This window comes from Cololabis saira, chromosome 5 (genome assembly GCF_033807715.1).
Source record: "Cololabis saira isolate AMF1-May2022 chromosome 5, fColSai1.1, whole genome shotgun sequence".
Lineage (NCBI taxonomy): Eukaryota > Metazoa > Chordata > Actinopteri > Beloniformes > Belonidae > Cololabis > Cololabis saira.
This window is the reverse complement of record NC_084591.1, coordinates 33,306,010-33,326,429: the sequence shown is the minus strand read 5'-3', so window position 1 is coordinate 33,326,429 and position 20,420 is coordinate 33,306,010. Positions and strand designations below refer to the sequence as shown.

At 42.0% G+C, this 20,420-nt stretch overlaps 1 protein-coding gene across 3 annotated transcripts in view; it reads left to right on the top strand.

Moving 5' to 3' along the window:
- Positions 1-6,342: 6,342 nt before the first annotated feature.
- ano3 (anoctamin 3) overlaps positions 6,343-20,420 on the top strand; it is a 32,989-nt gene continuing 18,911 nt past the window's right edge. For 2 of the 3 annotated variants that reach the window (XM_061721649.1, XM_061721648.1), the window contains exons 1-6: positions 6,343-6,503; positions 16,896-17,102; positions 18,374-18,504; positions 18,627-18,779; positions 18,872-18,972; positions 19,057-19,101. In XM_061721649.1, coding sequence (XP_061577633.1) covers positions 6,458-6,503; positions 16,896-17,102; positions 18,374-18,504; positions 18,627-18,779; positions 18,872-18,972; positions 19,057-19,101 — 683 coding nt within the window. In that variant the 5' untranslated portion in view covers positions 6,343-6,457. The remainder of the gene's footprint in view (positions 6,504-16,895; positions 17,103-18,373; positions 18,505-18,626; positions 18,780-18,871; positions 18,973-19,056; positions 19,102-20,420) is intronic. The other variant, XM_061721650.1, reaches the window with a different exon arrangement.

Below are 20,420 nucleotides of genomic sequence, written 5' to 3'. Positions count from 1 at the left end.
TTCGCCTCATGGACCGATCGCTACAAGTTACCCGTCACTGGTCAGTTAAAGGAGAAGGGGATCTGAACATAAGGGACTAAATAAATATTCAGCTGTAATTACACCGTAATACCTGACATTAATTGAATTTGAGGCAAACAAGACTCACGAAAAGACAACTCAATCTAAAATACTTATTGATTTTAACAGTAAATATTAAAATAATACAAATACTCAAGTATTTGAATCTAACAGATGAAGCTAGACCTGTCTTTACGGGGGGTTTAGGCTATCCTCTAATTCGTTGTCAGTGAAATAGATCAATAGATCATGTGAAGTAAGTGATGCTCCATACACTAGCAGCCCCGTCCAATCAATACTCTGCAGTCAATAGACTCAGAGTTTAATGTTGTGCCTCTCTTTGCCTGACAACATTTTAAACTCCACCTATTCATCTTTACTGGAGCGCCTTGTCCGTCTCACAACTCAGAGTGCTGTGCTGTGGGAGTGACAGGTTCATGAGGTTTTGCCATGAATTATCACTGAAAAACCTTTGAACAGGAGATTTCTGCTTAGTTTGTGAGTGCATGCAATGGAAATTACAGTGTCACAGGCTGCTGCCTCCTCTTCAGGTAGGTTCACCTCTTCTCTGAAGGAGGCATCATGGCTTTAAAGTTGACTCTTGGATGCAAAATAGCAGCAAACTAAAAAAAAAAAAAAAGCTGCAGCAAAACTAAAATTAATTATTAGATATTTATTTAATCTTTTATCTCTGACTTTTTGCAATTGTATCCCTTTGTGATGAATTAATTTGTTTGAAAGCAATGTTTTGCAGAGTATTGAGTGATGAAAAGAAAACATTTCAACAGAAAGAGATGAGTGCATGTGTCACTGTGCATGAACCATGCTGTTAATTGTCTGGATGAAATCTGATCCTCAAGCTTGATATATTATTGACGTGTGATACGCAATAAATTAGTAAACATATGAGTTAGTAAAGTGTCTCAAGAGAAGCACATAGTAATGGTTATGTCCTGTCATTTTCTTTAAATTTCAACTAGATGAAGTGGTCAGGCGTACACAGTAACTGTAACAATTATTACATGGGGACCTCCCTGCGCCTCTCTGGTACATGCACTAATTTTAACACCAATGTGGTTGCACGGCATGGGGGAGCATAACCGTAATCCTGGGATGATAAGCGGTCAGCCACACACGGAAGAGAGGAAGGCATGTCTGTTTTCAAGAAAAGTCCATCCCGCTATCATGCCCAACATTGTTTATGTCAGAGAGTTAACCAGCGCATGCATGTAATGGCTCATGACTGAAGTCCCAAATTATCGCTGCCAGGGGGCATCATCTCATTTGTGCTGTGTGGATAATGTTCAGTGGTTTGGATCTTTTTTATCCGTTTGTTAGCTGTGTTCACCGATGACTGATTACTATTTTATTTAATTATCTCTTAATTATCTTTTGAATGCTATTTTCAACCATCATTATTGTTTGAAATGGTGTCTAATAGCTAACATTTGGACTGTTCAATGCATATTGTTATTATATGTTACCAAAAGGAAGTCAAGTGTTAAGACTATAAAAACATTTATATGGCCTTAAGAGATTGTGGTGACTAATAAAAGCTGTTGTTTAAGTGACGTATAAGCTGCACACTGACTTAGAGAGCCTATCACGTAATGGACCAAACAGCTGTGTAAATGCCCTCATTGCTGGATCTACACCCCTTTTAGCTCGGATGTATTAGCACTGATAAACACTTAGGCCTCTTTAATTGAGTCAACAGCTAAATATACTGTATATGCACCTGGTTGCACTCAGTTCCATTTCCATATTCATTTGCTGACATTGTTGTTTTTGAACATACATTAATGCAATTATGAGGTCCTTTAAGGTTATTAAAGTTCTAATATGTATTAGCAAAGTAGTAATTTGGTAAAAGCTCCTATCAGACAGTCTGACTGTGATGCATTTAGGCTTTGATGAATTATACTTTCAGTTTAATATTTAGTTGATCCAATTGCACGTTCTTCAAAATCTCATCAGGAATGTACTTGTGCTGTGGGGAGGAATTTAGAGGCCCTTGGTCATAAAAAGTATGTTTAAATAATAATCGATGTGCCCGGATATTCATCAGGTGATCTTCCTCATGTCTCAATAGTTTTGACATAATCAGGATCTTATTGCACTTAGTCTGGACAGCTTTATTGAATCCAAACACGTTTTAGTGGACTTTTTTATTTCTGGGACTAGTGACGCACAGCTCTGGTAACCTGGGTGTGTTAGTTTGCTGCCACCTCTCTGGCACGTATGAAAATGTTACCTTTCAATAGCTCGCCGTAAGTACCACGTCTGCCATCCAAAATGTAAATTTAAAAAAGCTCTTTTGAGAGTTAGTTAAACTTGACATTTAATTCAAAATAGGACAGATATCGATTGTGAACTGCTGAAACCATAAAAAAAAAAAAATGTAATGCCAGCAACAAAAATAATGAGTTGTCAAAAAAAAAGAGAGATGGAAACAGGTCAGTAAAAATACAGGTGATAAAGAGAGCATAATGCAGGAGGGCAGGGGTTCACCTCTCTGAAATACTGCGTGGTCAAGTGTGACAAGTAAAGACACATTTTCATATATGTGGATGCAAATTCATTAACAAAATCAGAAAATCTGGAGAAATACTGGTAAACAAGCATCCAGGTACTCAGATATTTTGGTAGCTCTGCACGAAAGACAAACAGCAAACGTCTCAAAAGTAATTGCGTGGACTCAGGAACACATTTAAAAGTCACCGTCACTCAACACAGTTCATTACTGCGTCCGCACATGCTCATTAAAGTCACACAAAACCACCATTTCAAACATGACCACCTCCTCTGTCACGCAGCTAAAAACTGCTGCAGGGAAGATGGGGGGGGTCAGGTGAAAGGTCACACAGGTCAGGTCTACTGACGCACCCATCACAGGCACATCTGTGGAGACACCATTCATATTTAACAATTTATTCAAGTTCTGAGCAACATGTTCTGCCACCCAGAATTCATCAGGTTCAAGAAAGACCTGGCTGATTTCAGCAATGTAATACCAGATCAGGCTAGAAGGGCGTCATCGTGAACCTGGGGTCATTTCATTTAACAACGCCGTTGCTCCGACTGCAGTGCAGCGACTCCGACTGCAACGCCGTAGCTCTGACTGCTTAGAAAATAGTTTTATTATTTATAATTATGAAGTTAATTGTTTAGGACATACATTTATAGCAGAGCTTTAGACATTTTCTTTTTTATTGTCCCCAACATTTCATTATTTAAGTATGTACATGAACAAATAGCATAAAAAGTTTATTTAATAGAAACGTTTTCAAGGGTTACAAACTAGTCAAACCTTTATCAATCCAAACACTACATATGTGGCTGAAACAGGTGATGTCTCACAACTCCGTGGTAGCCTACTCCATTTACAAAACTCAACCGTTTGGTTGTTCACCAATGTTTTCCTCTTGAAATTTCAGTCATTTATTTCTGCTGATTTTTCCAAAGCTACAGTGATAGAAAAAAGGAAAACTATCACAAGTTTCTTTCAGAAGTGAATGAAAAGTTCCCTCCGAGTGGCCACATGTTATGTTATTAAGTATCTGAACAGTTTAGGCCCAGAGACCCAGAGCTTCACTGTCCTGCATCAGTGTCAGGTATCCCAGAGCAAAATAGCGTTTTAAAAATGTATGAGTGCAGTAATATGAGAGGAGTTGGTGCTGACGTGATCAGGTGCTAAAGTGACTATGAAAAGCAGATAACCAGCAATTTCTAACTAATAAAATTTTAGTAACAACGAGACGACTTCAGCATGAAATCACTTCTTGATCAAGCTTGACGGTCTTGTCTCTTTTCAGAATCGTGTCATGAAGGCAGCGGCGTGTCCCTCCCCCTGCTGGGGAATGAGGCCCACCGTCCCCCTGGAGCCGACAGAGGGGCTCCCATTAATCCCACCATCAGCCGCTCGGCGTCTCAGAGCTCGTCGTGCTCCGCCTCAGTGGGCTCCGAGACTGACCAGCTCTCCAGTGAGTTTCACAGTTCCTCTGAGAATTTAAATGTTTGCAATCACATCTCTTTTTTTTCAAGATGATGAATCTACTTCACACAATAAATTTTGAATAGAAATAAATACACTTAAAATGTATTGTTTTGAGTTGGGTCTTCAGAAATCGGGATTCACTGCTTTCCGGTGTTTTATAAAATCGGAACTTACATTACATTCATTGATTTTTGCCCTTAAGTGCAATCAGCCAGGAGACCTCCGGCACTGCAAACCAGTTAAGAGCTGATAAGCATTTGCTTGTTGGGCTGAAGAAGAAAACTGTGAATTCTTGGTTTTACTTGTGAACTGGCTGTATCAGCAGATCCCACAGCTGCTGAGCTGTTCAGGAAACTAACAGGGCTCATTTAGTTTAATGTGCAGACATGAGCGCTCCTTCCTAATCAGAGCTTTCTTTCTGCAACTAGAGATGTGTTGAATAGTGCTGAAGGGGCTTTAATGCTTCTCAACGTGATTAGATATGTCTGCATTTGTTTTACTTCTTCATGATAATACATTTCTAATTGTATTACTTATTATAGATAATTAGACAAATGTTTCTTGCTACTTTCACATCAGATTATTAATAAAAATAAGCCTTACTTTTTGCAATATATATGTATTTTAACAGTGATTATTTTCTGACTTGAACCCAAAAATGATATGACAGAAATGTATTTAGTTTTTAGGCTGCAGAAGAACCATTCTGTGTGCGCAATCTATGAAATGTAGCTCATGAATCAAAATGTATGCTTTGCTGAAAAATGCAACCACAAAGGGGTTCTTTTGTGGTTATTGCATGGTGAAAGCTCAGTTACCAACTCTTTCCACAGGGTGGCAGTATTTCCATTGTCTAAAACCTTCCTCCCTGTGCAGGGCAGTCATCTGACCTACATCTCTAAACTAACAGCCAGGAATGGAAAAGGTACCATTTTAAATGGGACTGACCAGACTGTGGAAGAGCTGCGTATTTATTTATTGGACTCCTCTCTGGAAGAAACACATTTGCTTGGTGGATGACTGGCATCTTGCAAGGGTTGGCAAGCACGGCTCTCACGCCAGTCCTCAAGAGATATCAGAACAGTGGGAGGAGGATAGGCGTGCTGTGCTGCAGGAAAGCAGATGGTATTTGCATCTATGACAGATGCCAGACTAGTCCTCTGAATACCCCCTCAGAGAGAGATTGATGTACAAAAGTAGGGGCACGGCTCAGCCTCGTGGTCCGGTCAGTTCGCCACAGTCTCAGTTTGATCTGAGAGTCTCCCAACATGGATGCAGACACCGGCCAGACTGTAGTTCTGCTACTAACTCGGTGCTTGGTGTTAAAATGAGACTGGTGACCTTGCAGATGAAACTGAGAACTCTCTGGCTCACTACATTATTGTAGTTTATTTTTCTGTCTCGTCATGTCTACATGTAAAAAAAGAATAACAAAACAGCATGAATTACATTTGTTAATACTAAAGTGTGAAAAACAGTGAAGACATGGAAGATAACGGGCCTTAAATTAATCACTGTTAATAAACTAAAGACTGAACTTTGAACAACCCGATGGAATATGACAGATGCAGTATAAAGCAACATTTTATCTTATTTTTTTAATTAAACTTAATATTGGGTGTGTGTTGCACTCACACACAGCCAATTAAAGCTGAAGCAGCTTTGGGATCAGGAGTCCAGAGACCTGCAGCCATGTAGATGCTCTGATTAACATTTCCTGACAAACGAGGGATGCCCTGCCGCGGCTGATCTCTGAGCCCTCTAAAGAGTTATAATATTGACCGTTTTGAGTTTTCCCCACAACCTAACAATAATTAATGCGTGCCTAAATATTCCCTCCCCCATATAAAGAGTCCGGAAGCCTATTATTGACGCTTTCTTCTGTTATTAATATTGCTGCCATTGCTTGTCCTAATCTGTAGTATTGGTTGCATTAGTCCACTGTTTAATTTACTGCTTTGGCGTCGCCCTGTTCGCGTTTGACATCTAATAGTTGAGCAAGAGGGAACACGCCGCGTTCAGCACGAAGATGATGGACGAGCCAATCAATACGCGCGCCTGTCGGTCCGTTTCAGAGGCGCTGCTGTCCTGCTCATTTCCCGCAGCTTGTCTGAGAGTCAAGTAAATCAGGCCGGAGGAGGACCCGCGCATCGCAGGACCTCCCCTGCCTCCCGTCGCCATGACAACAGTCGTGAATGGTGGCGGAGGGGGGAGCGGAGGGGGGAGGCGGGAGCTTGCGGAGCTGAGACAGGTGTTGCCGGGGTTTGCACATCGTTTGGCAGGATGGGAGCCAAGTGGACACCCACGGCAGCCCGCCACAGTTTCCCATGTTTCCTGCAATCTGCTTTTTCGCACCGCGCGATCTGATTACTTACGCCGGAGACCTAACTGAACGCCGCCATGGTGCACCACTCGGGCTCCATCCAGTCCTTCAAGCAGCAGAAAGGTTGGTGGCCGGCGAGAGCAGTCCGTGTTGAGCTGTAGTTAATGTTCGAGGGGGGATTGTACTTTTTCTTCCCCTGTTCAGTAGTTTTTGCGGGGGGGTGGTACTCAGAGGTGATGCTGTGACGCAGAGTTGGAGGCTTGCAGCCTCCTCCTGGGACAAGCCTGCCTTTGAACCCTGTGGCTTTGAAATCTCCCCCCTACTTAATGTTGCAATCACTGCCTTCATTTATTAAATTAAGTCAATAAATTAATGTTGAGATCCAATCAAAGCAGATACGCTATCATTGAGTAACTTTGTACAATTTCAAATTTCACCACCTATTGTTAACATCATACCACATTTGTTATAAAGTGGGGGGTTGATTTGCACTCATGGAATACTTTTACACTTTAAGCAGTTCAGATGTTAGAAAGAAGCGAGTGCTGCATGAATTTTTGAACTCGTGCTGATTTTAACTGCACTTATATTTGGGCACTTTTGAATCAGGATGTGTCCTCTCAAAGTAATGATAATATCCTGCACTTGTGCTCTGAGGGATGCATGGGTGGCGGTGGGGGTCTTTTACTGAAAGTAGCTTGCAAACTGTTAAGTAAACCACACTTCAGGTTCTGACAGTTAGAGATGATTTGAGGCTGTAAAAGTTCTAGTCATACCATGAAGTGCAACATGCATTTTCACTCAGACATTAGGGTTAGGGTGTTGCTGTCCAACTGGCTTACTTGCACACACTGTTAAGATAAAGAACAATAGGTTACACAGTCTTCACATTTCTTACAATCAATAATTAACTATCAATTCTAAATATTCCAGTGTGATGTGACTATACGCTGCTGGGCCAGAATTGATTTTAGACCATAAATAGGGCTCCTATTCTTTATGTTCCTGGCTGTTTGAGTTCAGGATCTTGTTCTCTGTGTCGAGCCTGTCTGCATCTACTGGTTGATGTCTGCGTGTTTGAGGACTTGGAAGTCTGCCATGATCCACATACACAAAAAAAGGTTATTTTTGTAAATCTTATTAAAAACTATATAATTCTGTTGTATTTGGTGAATTCTTTTATGCTCTCGTGTATTTCTTTGTTTCTGTGTTAAAATCCTCATTTACTCCTTTTCTGCCTCCAACTGAAGCGACTTCAGACAGAGCAGCGTCGAGCGTGCAGCAGACGGTGATATCAGATGTATATGAAAGTCAAACTGCAGGCCAGGAGGAACGCTCAATATTTCAGTACCGCTAAGTAGACTATTAAATAAAAGCAAGAGGGATGAATTATGACTCTGAAAAAAAACATCCTGCTAAAGCAAAATTCAGAAATAATTTGGCAGTTGCTCAAACACGATTGTTGGCACCACATGAGAATATTAAAAGGCTTAGAGACGACTACTTTATTGGGGACTCTGTTGCAGGTGAAAGGATTTTTGGTGCAGAAGGTGCTGATTTCCAAATGAAAGATAAGATACAAGATCAATTTTTAGTTAAGCGTTCCTCTTTCATGTTGGGTTTGTTTTATATTAGACTAATCCTGAAAGGGATTTTAGTATTTTCACTTCAGCTTGTGCACTCCTCTTCAAGATAATAAAACAGAAACAGCTCACAGTTTTACACAAGTGAGCAGTCACCTGGTGCTCGCCCGGACCGTGTTGGGCTGAGCGACAGTCTCAGGTCTTCCCTGGAGCACCGTTCTTCTGGAAGTGTCTCCCATATTGTTGGTAGACGTTTTAAGCCTCACCCAGGTTGAATGGAGAGTTACAGACGATAGCACTCATCAGTTCACTCCAGATCTTTTCCACAAGGTTTATATTCATGGTGTTGCCCCACTCTGATGTCCTCATCATTCTGGAAAACAAGCGTTTAATGAGCCGAAGCTCGTGTCTGGTTTCATCCAAACACACGCTTTGTTTCATCAGATCAGAGGAATCTGCTTGCTGTGGTCTCAGAGTCATTCAGGGGCCTTTTGTGGGCCATCGCATGGGTTTCAGTGAGGAACGGTTCTGGCTGGCTGCTGTATGAAGTCCTGGTCGGTGTGATGTTCTGATTACTCTCTGACTGGGCAGCCAGACCCAGAGATCCCAACCTGCTGGCTCCAGAGCTCTTCAGATTTACAACGATTGTGCTGCAGAAGTTTGTCATGGATTACAGTTTTCTACAGTAAATGTTTATCACGTGTGTGTATGAGGTTGCGTGCGTGCATTTGTGTGTTAAGCATCGCCTGCAGGCCACCTGTCCTCTTATGCAAGCAGGCAGATGGTTTTATAGATACAGATATTAATTTCAGGACAGATTTTGGATAAGCACATGCACAATATCATCTGTTTATTATACACTTAATCAACACACCACTTAATATCAGGCTGGATTCCCTTATACGTCAAATCCATGTTGTTGTTAATGCCTTTTGTGGAATGAAAAACCTGTTAAAATGAAAACAAATCTTCTTTTTCTTTTATATGTGTGTGGTTGGTCGACACTCTTGCTTGTTTGTGTGGTTACCCGCTTTTACACCCTCACAGTCTTTAAACAGGATTTGATTCTAGGTTATAAGAACAATAGCAGCTTCAGATTCTGTCCACTTGTCGGTATTATGGGAATATGAAGTCTTCTTTGTTCGAGCAGTTTGTCAGCAAGCTCTGGTGTGGCATGAATTGATGGACACGAGCAAGACTTTTCATAACATCCTGCAACATCACAGGCACTCAGGGACACGAGATGATCGTGTGATGTCAAAGCAAGGACAGATGCGCAGACTGAAACAGGAGGAAGATGTTTAATCCCCCAAAATGATGCAGCCCAGTGGTTGTGCCAGGATTGCATAATGGGGTCCTAAATCGTTGGTTAAAGTGCCATCTGCTGTGAGGTGTGTTGGCGGTCAGTCTGTCTGGCTCAACCACACGTGACAGACGGCTGAAGACAACAGCAGTTGCTCAGAACGGCTACCTTTCAATATGTACATGTCTTTCCTAAAGTTTCTTTGTAAAACACAGACCATCAGCAGGGTCCGAGGGGGTAGGTAGGTGTTGTAGATCCGAGGGGGTACAGTAGGTAGGTGTCGTAGCAATGATGTTGATGAAGTCTTTCTTTAAGTACTTCATGTTCAAATCACAAAAAAGCTGGTTTCTGATCAGTTAGCATGCTGCCAGTTTGCTACATATCTGCATCATAATCCCATGAAAAGTATGGTTAAAGTATTTGTGTTTGTGTGGTACACTCTAATCCCATAGATGTCATCATGTATAATCATTATACTAATGCACACTGACACACTGGCTGAGGTAATGAGAACATTTCCACTTCTACTTGATGGAGCAACATTCTTGAATTATTTTAATAATGTTTTTCAATATTGCTGCCGGGGACGCAAACGCTGGTTCCACTTCTCTGTGGGTCATTTCAGAAGGAACGGCCCTTTTCCCTGCGGTTATAAATAGAAAATCTAATCATCCTTTCTTTCCTACACAAATCCTACTTTAGTCTGAATTTGAAGTAAACCTGCGGCAAAGCATTAGTCGTGCTCTGGAAATGACTTCTGTTATGATCTTCAATGTATTTGATGACCATGAAATCTATTGTACCATTTTTATAGGTCATGAAACATACTGTACCGTATCACTTTCATTATCTTTCATCGGATGAAGATAATGGGTATTCAGTGTTCGGCGTGTAACAAAGCAAACGAGTTGAATATTCAGTGGATACTGAACTGCGATCTTAAAACTCTGCATGAACCAAGCTCTTTGCGTGTTCTTTGATTTGCTGCCAGCTGGAGGATGAAACACTAACTGCTTGCAGGATGGCTTCACCTCCATCCTGCCTCCGTGCATCAGAGGAACAAAGTGCCCAGGCGTTGGATTTTCCGGGGGCACGCCCCGGAAAATCCAACACTGCATTTTTTGTCCTGCATTTCTTGTAAAAGTCAGTTAAGGTGTGACATACTGTAATTCTGTTTGATGAGGTTTAAAGATTTTTTACCTAAATAATCTCTAAATGAGAGAAGACTCAGCAAGGAGCTACAGGCCTCATGGGCTGTGAAATCACTGAGCAGTGGGGGTCAGCTAAGTTTTCTTTTTTATAAGCCGTTAAAAGAAACTGGAACTAATACGCTGCACAACGCGGGACGATTGAATAGCTTCATTTTAGAATTTCGGGAAACAGATACTATATTAAATCCACATTTATTTTAAGTCATAGATGACAGGAAGCTTTCAGCAGATTTCTGTTCCTGGATTACAGATAGTAACGCTCAGTACTGGATCTGATAAGGGAGGGAAAGTGGGTTCTGTGTGTAGCACTCTCAGCTTTGGGAGCAAGAGGAGTCCTGGTTCAAATCCCTGCTGGGGCCTTGTGTCTGTCTGTAGTTTCCATGTCCTCTTCATGCCCCCCCCCCCCCCCCCCCCCCAACTACTCCAGATGCTTTCCAAACCTCGGGTGATGAAGAGTACACGTTTGCCGCTTTCAGTGGAGAGCACATTGTTATTGACATCTCTCAACAACCCCGATGTACAGTTTATGACGTAAATCTCTCTGCTCTCTTTTATTCCCCCGTGTCTGCCTACGCAGATTATAACTACTGAAAAGCAGGAGGACATGGTGTCTTTGGCCAAAACAGGGATTTAATTTTTTGGAAAAGTGCCACCTTGTGGGTTAAATAAAGTGAAAAATTCCATCAACCATTTGGCATCACCAAAACAGGACATGCTCTGTGTCCCTGGTATACACTTGGTGGTTACGTCGTCCAGGTTGCTGTTGGCAGCATATTTTCACTCTTCTCTGGCTTCATCAGGGTCCAGTGTCTCTTCAGACCACTGACTTCACTGCTCCATCAACACCATTCGATGCAGAGGGTCTGACAGACTCCCTCACATGGTTCAAAAGTAGAATGAATATCTTTAACATGATGCAAGACTGCAGATATAAGCTCAGAGAATATCAGAATAAGTTTTCCTGTGACGAGGTGTTCTTTGCAGGTCATGTACAAGCTTCCCTGGGTCCGCATCACAACCTCAGAATCAGAATCAGAAATAAGTTTAATGCCAAGTTTGTTAAACACACACAACAAATTTGTTGTGGTGATTGATGCAATACAATACAAAGGTGCCATAGAAAACTGATTTAAACAACAAAACGAGACAAAGTAACACGCACCAATTCACCGTGGCTGCCATCCTCTGCAGCGCCAGGTCTATAAGAAAAGGTGGACCTTGACATGAACTTGTGAAGGATGTTACGGATGCTGAATAAGTCGTGAACCCGTGTTCCCTTGGAAAGCCAATGGGAGCTACCCTCACAAAAACATGCAGCATTACACTGCGGCTGTACGGATGCTGTTCAAGGTGAAGAATCAACCAAAGCCATCCTTATGAAGTTAAAAAACGATTTGAGCTACAGAGACTCCATAATCAGATAAAAAGCTACGGTAATTCTTTCACACTTTTTATTCCATCCATAAAGGCAATACATTCAATTGACCCCATTTAAGCTGAATATAAATCTGCAGAAAAGAACAATAATTGCAAAATAATGTTAGTGATAATTGTGTGATGGACTTGCACTTATCAAGGATGTCCTGCCATTTGAACCAGCAGATGTCTGTGAGCCACAATATGATTTCAGTGGGTGAAGATGAAAGGATGCCAATGAAATAAAGATGATGGTAATAATAATTATAACATTTTCTGGGACCATGTAGGTATAAGCAACATAAAACAGGTCTCCTCCATGTTATAATTTTTACGATCATGCCACATTTTTCTGAGCAGCATCTCAGACAAGATGAGCCAGACTTTCTTTTTATCTGCTGCTCTTTTGTGTAAAGAGATCCTCTAAATAATCCGCAGGGAGCAGGAAGGAAATAATAAAGTTAAAAAATACGTCCTTGGTTGGAAACCGTGATACTGATCTGATGTAGAACGATAGCAAATGAATAATTGAAGGACCCGAATGAGGAAACAACCCACTGACCTGAATTCTCTTTGAGCAAGTTAACATCTCTGCTTCATAGCTCTCGCGGCAATGAGGAGAAATGTGATTCAGATCAATAGATTGGAAAAGTTTACCCCAGCTTGAAACACTGCCAATGTTTTGACATCTTGTAAATGATATTAAAATACAAGATGTTTTCCCCCCATGGTTGATAGTCAGATGGAGCGTTCATTCTATAACTCAAACACCAGGTTTATTGTATTATGACACAAATAATCAAGAGGAATCCAACAATCGTCTAAAATCTAAAGAGAAAAATCCAGAGCAAGTGCAGAGAAGTCATCACACATCTGGCCAACTGCTCTTACCAACAGGGATGTGTCCCCGATATATGGAAAGAGTCAAACATCTGTCCCATACCTAAAGGCCAAGACCCTGGCTCAATCTCAGATTGGCGTCCCATCTCTCTAACATCTTGTGTAGGAAAAATAATAGAAATTTTTGTTTTGAAAAAGCTAATGCCCACAGTCCTTGACGTGTGTAAAAACCAATATGCATACCGGTATATGCTTAATCACAGTGCCACAGCGGCCTTAGTTAGAGCAATGCACACCTGGCTCACTAAAACCGACTCCAAATCAACAACGGTGAGAATACTGCTGGCAGATATGTCAAAGGCGTTCGACCGAATTGACCATGGGACCCTAATGCAAAATATATTGGACTTGGAATTGTGTTAATCTCTGACAGCCTGGATACACAGTTATATCACGGGGAGAAGACAAAGAGTGGTGGCAAATGGGGCTCATAGCCTGCAAGGGGGGGTAGTATCCCCATATGTCTTCCTCCTCTATATGGCCACCAGGGAAGCTGTGTTTGAGGACACCCTTGATGTGGGATATGCAGATGACATCAGGCTGTCAAGAGCAATCCCCATATCCAACATCACATCTGACCCATCAATGCACCTGGGGGCACAAAGGCTGGATGAATGGGCAGTAAAGAATAAAATGTTGCTCGACGGGAAAAAGTCGGTTGAGCTACGAATATGTTTTGCGCAAAACCCACCACAACCTCCCCCACTGATGCTGGGAGGACAGGAATTACCTGTTGTGGAGACAACAAAGTACCTGGGATACCACCTTGATCAAAATCTGACTGGAGACACACACATTAAGAAGACAATAAAAACTGCCGAGCGGCTGCACTACCTCACTGTCATGGCGAGGCACGGTTACCTGCAGATGACCTCATCATGCTCTACACCACTCTCATCAGGCCGTGTCTGGAATGCAGCTCAATGCTCTTGGTGGGCTGCTCTAAAAAACAACAGGCAGAGCTAGAGCGAATACAAACACTCGCCTACAAGATCATCATCATGAGCAACACCCTTTGCAAGACCTGCTACCTCCGACACAAGGCAGCTGTACTGCCAAGACATTGAGGAACCAGCACAAGCTGAACCCAAGGCCAAGACCAGCAGGCTGAAAAACTCAGTCATGCATACCGCAGTTAGACTGTTTAATGACACCCTTTAGATGCCAAAGACACAGCATGACTGCTAATAAACATGGCATGGTTGCCCTTAAATGAGATATTTTTAACTTTTTTAACTCTGAAATGTAATGTTTTAAAATTGTATGTAATTTATGTTTTTTATCGATTGCTGTAAAATTCAGCTTTTTTTCAGAGGAGCCCTGGCTTTCACTGCAAGCTGAATGGAATAAAATCAAATTAAAAAAAAATCTAAATCAAGAAATTAAAATCACAGATCACGACAGCTCCTCATCAGATGAACCTGAGTGGGTGACTGAGAAGTACTTACAGGATTAATTTCTATGCAGACAAACGGTTAAAAAGGGTGTTTGTTCTTCTTCACTGCATCACCTTACTGACATCACCTAGCTGTGCCAGCTTGTACCAAAGCATGGACTAACACAGGATTAGCATTCCTCTCTTAAAGCAGTTTTAGCCCATGCATAGCGAGATTAAACACCGGATTTCATGTTGGATGAACTCTTTAATACAGACTTACACAATGAAAATGAACTATCTTCAGATAGTTCATTTTCTTCAGTTCCTGCGCAATTGTAGTGACAGCCGGGCCCAGTTCAGTCACCCCTCAAGAGCTAACGAAGCTAAAGCGTTGGGACAGGCCAGTGTTGATCAGATAACTATTATCACTTCCCTGATTTCCACAGAGCCCAAGAAATGTGAGTTGGTTTTTAGTCTTTTCATCTACATTAGCTCTGAATCTTCCATGGAGCCAGTTTCACACGATGCTAACATCCTCTGCATTAGGGAGTCTATTTTAAATCTTCAAAGTCTTTTAGGGCCATCAGGCTCCAAAATTAGTTTATTCTACTGTGATTCCATGTCAGTCCTACAAATTTCTGGGTGGACTCATAACGAAATGGAGACAGGCTTGATTAGATTTTCTGTTATATTCAATTTGATTGCATCCACTTTTCACACAGAGTCCAGGAAATAATGGCACTTCCGACCTCTGGCATCTTCAGTAGAAACGTACGATTCTCACTGGTTCACTACAACAAGAACATCAGTGAGGTGTGTTGCTGTTGAGAGAAACAAGGACTCACAAGGCCATAAAATCCTCAGTTATACATATCTGTCGCTGCAGATCTGGATCCTGCTGTTTTGGGTGAAAGGCAGGGTTTAATCCTGGACATGTCATTACTCCAACACAGGGCACAGCTGCACAAACAACTGGACGTGCTCTCGCTCACTCCTATGGTCAATTTAGAGCCACCAGTCAGCCTAACGTGCATGTTTTTTGACTTTTTGAGAAAACATAGCACACATAGCCAAGATTTGAACCGTCTAGCTGTGAGGCAAATCTGAAAAAAAAAAGGTTGAGCTGCATGGGACTTCAGATGTTTATACTTCAGTATGTTTTCAAACAGGTTTTTAAATTACGTCTGTTGAATAATGTGTATCTCAGCAGCCCCAAACGTAGCTTTGCTTCAATGCACAGCTCCGTTTCCTATTTTCTCAATGCGTCTTCAGGATCATCCCTTTCAGTTACTTCAGCTCCCCGGGCAGCACAGGAAATACACCTTGTAATGGGTGGCTCCCGTGGGCCCTCAGGGCCCCATTTGTAACTGGCTCCACTTTCACAACAACAGCGCTCGGGAAATCCGTGGAGATTAATGTCATGAAACTGAGTTACTGCACAGCTTTCACCGACGGCACTCAGGCTCCCCGGAGTAAATTGTCAATGCACATTTCAGTCGAGCGTTTCAGGAAGGTCACCGAGAGTCTGAGAATGAACGTCAGTTCATCATGTTCCCGCTGAAAGGGGTTTTCTTAATTTCATGAATATATACAGTACTTTTTACTTGTCAGAAGCTGCAGCCTGGACTGACGGTCGGGTAAAAGGCTTTGGAAGACACGACATTCATCGTTGTTATTAACCTCTGAAATTCATTATAGCAGGATTGTTCCAATAATCTGTTAGCTCCTGCAGCACCATATGACTGAATGTTGGAAAATGACCTCAAATGGTATTAATAAAAACAATGACATGCTAAGGAGAAAACAGCTTAATGTGGTTATCTTTTTAAAGTAATTACTGCACAAAATAGAGAAAATGTGTTGTGAGGCCCCATTATGCTGCTTATCTTGAGGTATTGAAGTGTGTAATTTGATAGTGGAAATGCAGATGGTTTTAATGCACTGAAGGATGCACTATGAAGGACACGTATTAGCATCGCCGTGGCAGTAAGGGGATAGACCCACTGATGTCTTAATTGACTTCCCCCTCCCTTTCTTTTTCACCAACTCTTAATTTTAGTTAGTGTGAAGGTTTCAGTATTAACTGGAAACAGTCTTTTGTTTATAGCTTTTTTTATTGGTTGTTTATGCTTATTTACAAGATATGAGGTAATAAATACAGAATAAACAAAGAGTCATAGATATTATTATGGACATTTAATTGCAGAAAACCTGCAGGAAAGGATTTTTACAGTTGCTCTTCACAGCATGTGGAGCTCTTGAGTTTTTATTTGGTTTCTGAAATATGCAGGTCTGAGCAAGCATAAATATAGTCGCTGCAGAATAAATACGTGAAGATTATCACTGCGGTATCGCCATGGATGGGCTGAAATTGCACGTATATGGTGCATTTTGACAGCAGCTGCTAAATTCAAGGGGCAGTTGAGTGCTTTTTTTATTTGTTTTAATACTTTCATAAAGCTCACTCACTCACACGCATCAATATCAAACAGTCAGATTGTCAAAACTGAGGGGACCCAGGCTTCGGTGCTTTCACTTTTACTTCCCCTTATGGATAAAGCTTTAAGGTCAGATGGGTATCAGGGTAGTTTGCAGTGCTATTGCCAGCTTCCCAGGAGAATGTTGCATTGTAATATCAGAAGAATTTATACATCATAAACCACGATAACATGCATATGGAATATTCCAAGTATTTAATTTCTCTTCCTGCTCCCCTGTCCTCAGGCATGCACACCAGCATCAGTGAGATCCTGAAGGAGAAGAGCCTGAAACCATCTCGACGCAGCCTGCCCTGCCTGGCCCAAAGTCAGACCCATCCAATCAACCTCAACCACTTCCTGTCCGTGCCTCTGAGCCCAGACCCCAAACCAGACATCGAGGGTTTGAGTCAGAGCATCAGTACCTCCTGCAGCCTCCTCCCACCACAGACAGGTCAGCTCCAAGACAGGAACAAAACCCAGGATGCAGTACTTCAGATGGATGAGTAGTTCCACCAGCCTGATTTACCACACGACACATGACACCGTGAAGGTGTCTGTGGTGATGAGTACAAATGTTCTACTGTATATGTGTGGACATTATTACTGTTTATTATATATTCAAATTAAATTATAAGGTATAAACAAAACAGGAACAATTTCACCGACCTAACCTCACAGGCAATGTTCAGGCCTTGCAAAAACACGTTTCCCAGAACTTCAAAACACCACGTTAGGGGGGGTTACTAGACCTGGGCATTTCCTATCTCACCTCAAAAATAGGGGAGAAGAATAGTTTACCGTTCAATATGGCTTTCAGAAAGTCCAGGAGAGATTTAGGGGATATTTTACAGTGAATGGTATTATTTACTTGTGAGGAAAAAAGGCAAGCGTTGGTGGATTTTGTAGCAACTGCAGGGCAGTGATATAAAGACCTGGAAGACTGCGATGAAGCTGAATCTGATCATGAGCAAAGTCAGCAGGACGATGATGAATCTAAATGTTTGCCAGCGGTTAGCTGGCAAGCTAGAAACATTCAGGAACCATTAGGCTGCTGTCTGCATGTGGTCAGATGAGCTTCATCTCAGTCTACCAGGTCTTCATGGCTCTGCTCTGCTGCTGCAGCAAACTCCACAGCTCTTGGTGTTTTTTTGCCACATATATATTATAAAAACTCATGATTTAACCTAATGTATCTATTGTTTTTGCAGTAGTTTCATTATTAAAGCTAAAGCCTTCTCCCAGCATTAAATTGGAGAAGACTTCAGGTGTTAAAACGCAGTCTGCAGGATAGATTAATCGATGTTGTGGTTTTGCAGAAAAGAAAATAAGATAAAACATCTAACAGTGTTACTCTGTCATGCTGTTGAAACACTTGGAAAATTCATTTCTGCACATTTTCTTCCTGTCCTCTTTGTCTTCCCTCTAAGCACAGGATTAACAAAGCATGTTGTTTGTGTTCAGGAAGATGGATTAAAATCCACAGAGGGGAATAACATTTTTGTCTTTTCAACATCAGTGCATCCATGTTTTTCACTCGCACCGATGGGTCGTTCCTTTGTTGACTCCCACACTTAAATAACTCATATTTTTCTTTTGCTTTGATTTAATTTCCATGCTGGAAGTGTGATGAATGAAAATATTGACCTGCAGAAAAACAAAGGCTTTGAACAGGTCTCCCCAGCTCAGCCTCGGTGTCATTGATCATGTCATGTCGTTGTGCAGCAGAAGATGGCAAAGAAGACCATATTGAAGAAACTGAAGTGAGAATACGTGAGACCAGACCCGAGCAGCCCGTTCCTCCACCAAAGCCTGTCGGCCGTGCTAGATTAGGGACTCGCACAGATTCCCTCCAGGTACCTCGTTTGCAAGATTGCACTTTATTTGTCAAATCTCTGGTGTATCTCTGAACTTATTTTGGTAACGGTCCCCTGACAAGTCTCATCTGACATCCGGAGGTGAACTATTGCTTCCACAGGTAAAGAAGCGCTCTGACACGGGACTCTTCTTCCGAGATGGGAAAAAGAGGGTAGATTACATCCTGGTTTACAAGAAGTCCAGTCCGCAGGTAGAAAAGAGATGCACCTTTGAGAAGAATCTACGAGCTGAAGGTCTCATGCTGGAGAAGGAGGTGAACACATCTGCTTTGCTCTCAAGGCTTTTGATCGATTTGACTTCCCAACTTCTCAGCTGTCAAACTTGTTTTTCATTTTTACTTTAAAGCCCTCGTTGACGAACAACGACATCATGTTTGTGAAGGTTAACGCCCCCTGGGACACGCTGTGCAAATATGCAGAACGGATGAACATCCGAATGCCTTTCAGGTAGCGCAAGGAAAAAATAAATAAATTATTTTTAATCCTAGACATTTTTTACACTGTCTGATGTTTTTTCTGTTTTTATTTCAGGAAAAAATGCTACTTTACAGACTGGAAGAGCAAACGCTTTGGCAGGTGAGGAGATTACATATATATGATTATTCTCATCGTGGATGCTGCGTGTGCTGGTGCATCTGAGGAAGTGTGTGATCAGCACAACTGTGTAGTTTAGCTGTAACTTCAAAATTATTTCTGCAGCACTTTTCAAAGTAAATTGCAACCTTAGATTGCTTTCCAGAGAGAGGGATGAAAGAAAATCTATTCCAGGTACATGTTTAGTACTGTATGAGAATCACAAGACAAGTCCTGGTCACAAATGGCTCCAAGATTCATCACAATGATTTTAGAGAAAAACTCTGTGGTTGGCCAAAATGAACAACCTTAGGTTTATTGTAAATTTAGAAGTATAAAGTTATGGGTCATCCAAGCCTTTATGTCTCCAATACAAGCCTGTAATTACACAAAGTGCTTATTTTTCTCAGGCTTCATAGATTAATACAGCTGGGTGTCATCTGCATAACCTTGGAAACGAACGTTGTTCCCTGGTTATCATATCCAGAGGAAGCATCTATAAACACAATCGTTTCCAATCCAGAACCCTGTGAAACTCTGTAATTAACTCTGGTATTTGTACATGACGTGTCGTCCACATCATTAAATGGACCAACTGAAATCTGTCTGATAACTATGACTTTAACCAGAGCAGCACCTTTGATTATGATGGCATGCTTAAGTGGAGGTATCTCCATGGGCAACAGAGACAGAAAACGTTTTCAAACTACATGGATGAGAGGAGAGATTTTTAGCTTTCTGAAAGCCTGGTGGGTGGAGCTGCGGGTGAAGAGGGGAGTGGGTTTAACAGTGTGGTGGATGGAGCTGTTGGTGAGTGGGTTGGTGCGGTAACGGAGACTCCTGTAGCTCCTCCCAGAGGGCAGGAGCCTGAACAGATTGTGTGCGCGGTGGCTTGCATCGCTCGCAATTGTGATAGCTTTGCGGGTGAGGCAGGTGGTGTATATGTCTTGCAGGGAGGACAATGGCGCACCATTGATCCTCTCAGGTGCAGGGATCTCCTGTTGTAATCAGTGCAGCTCCCGCCGCACGCAGCTGGATGCAGCTGGAAATGGTTCTTGAATGGTTGAATTTGCTCATGATGGGTGGTGGGGCACTTGCCCGCTCTGGTTTGGTCAGACAGGAAGTAAAGGTGCCGCTGGGCTTTCGCCAGTGATGCAGGGTTGGTAGTCCAAGAGAGCATCATCAATGGTCAGTGTTGGGTGTGGCTTCTCTGGAAGCTGACAACAATCTCCTTAGTCTTGCTGACATTCAGCAGGAGGTTGTTGTATCTACATGACGTGGTCAGAATGTTGACCATTTTTCCCGTAGTGAGTCCCATCGCC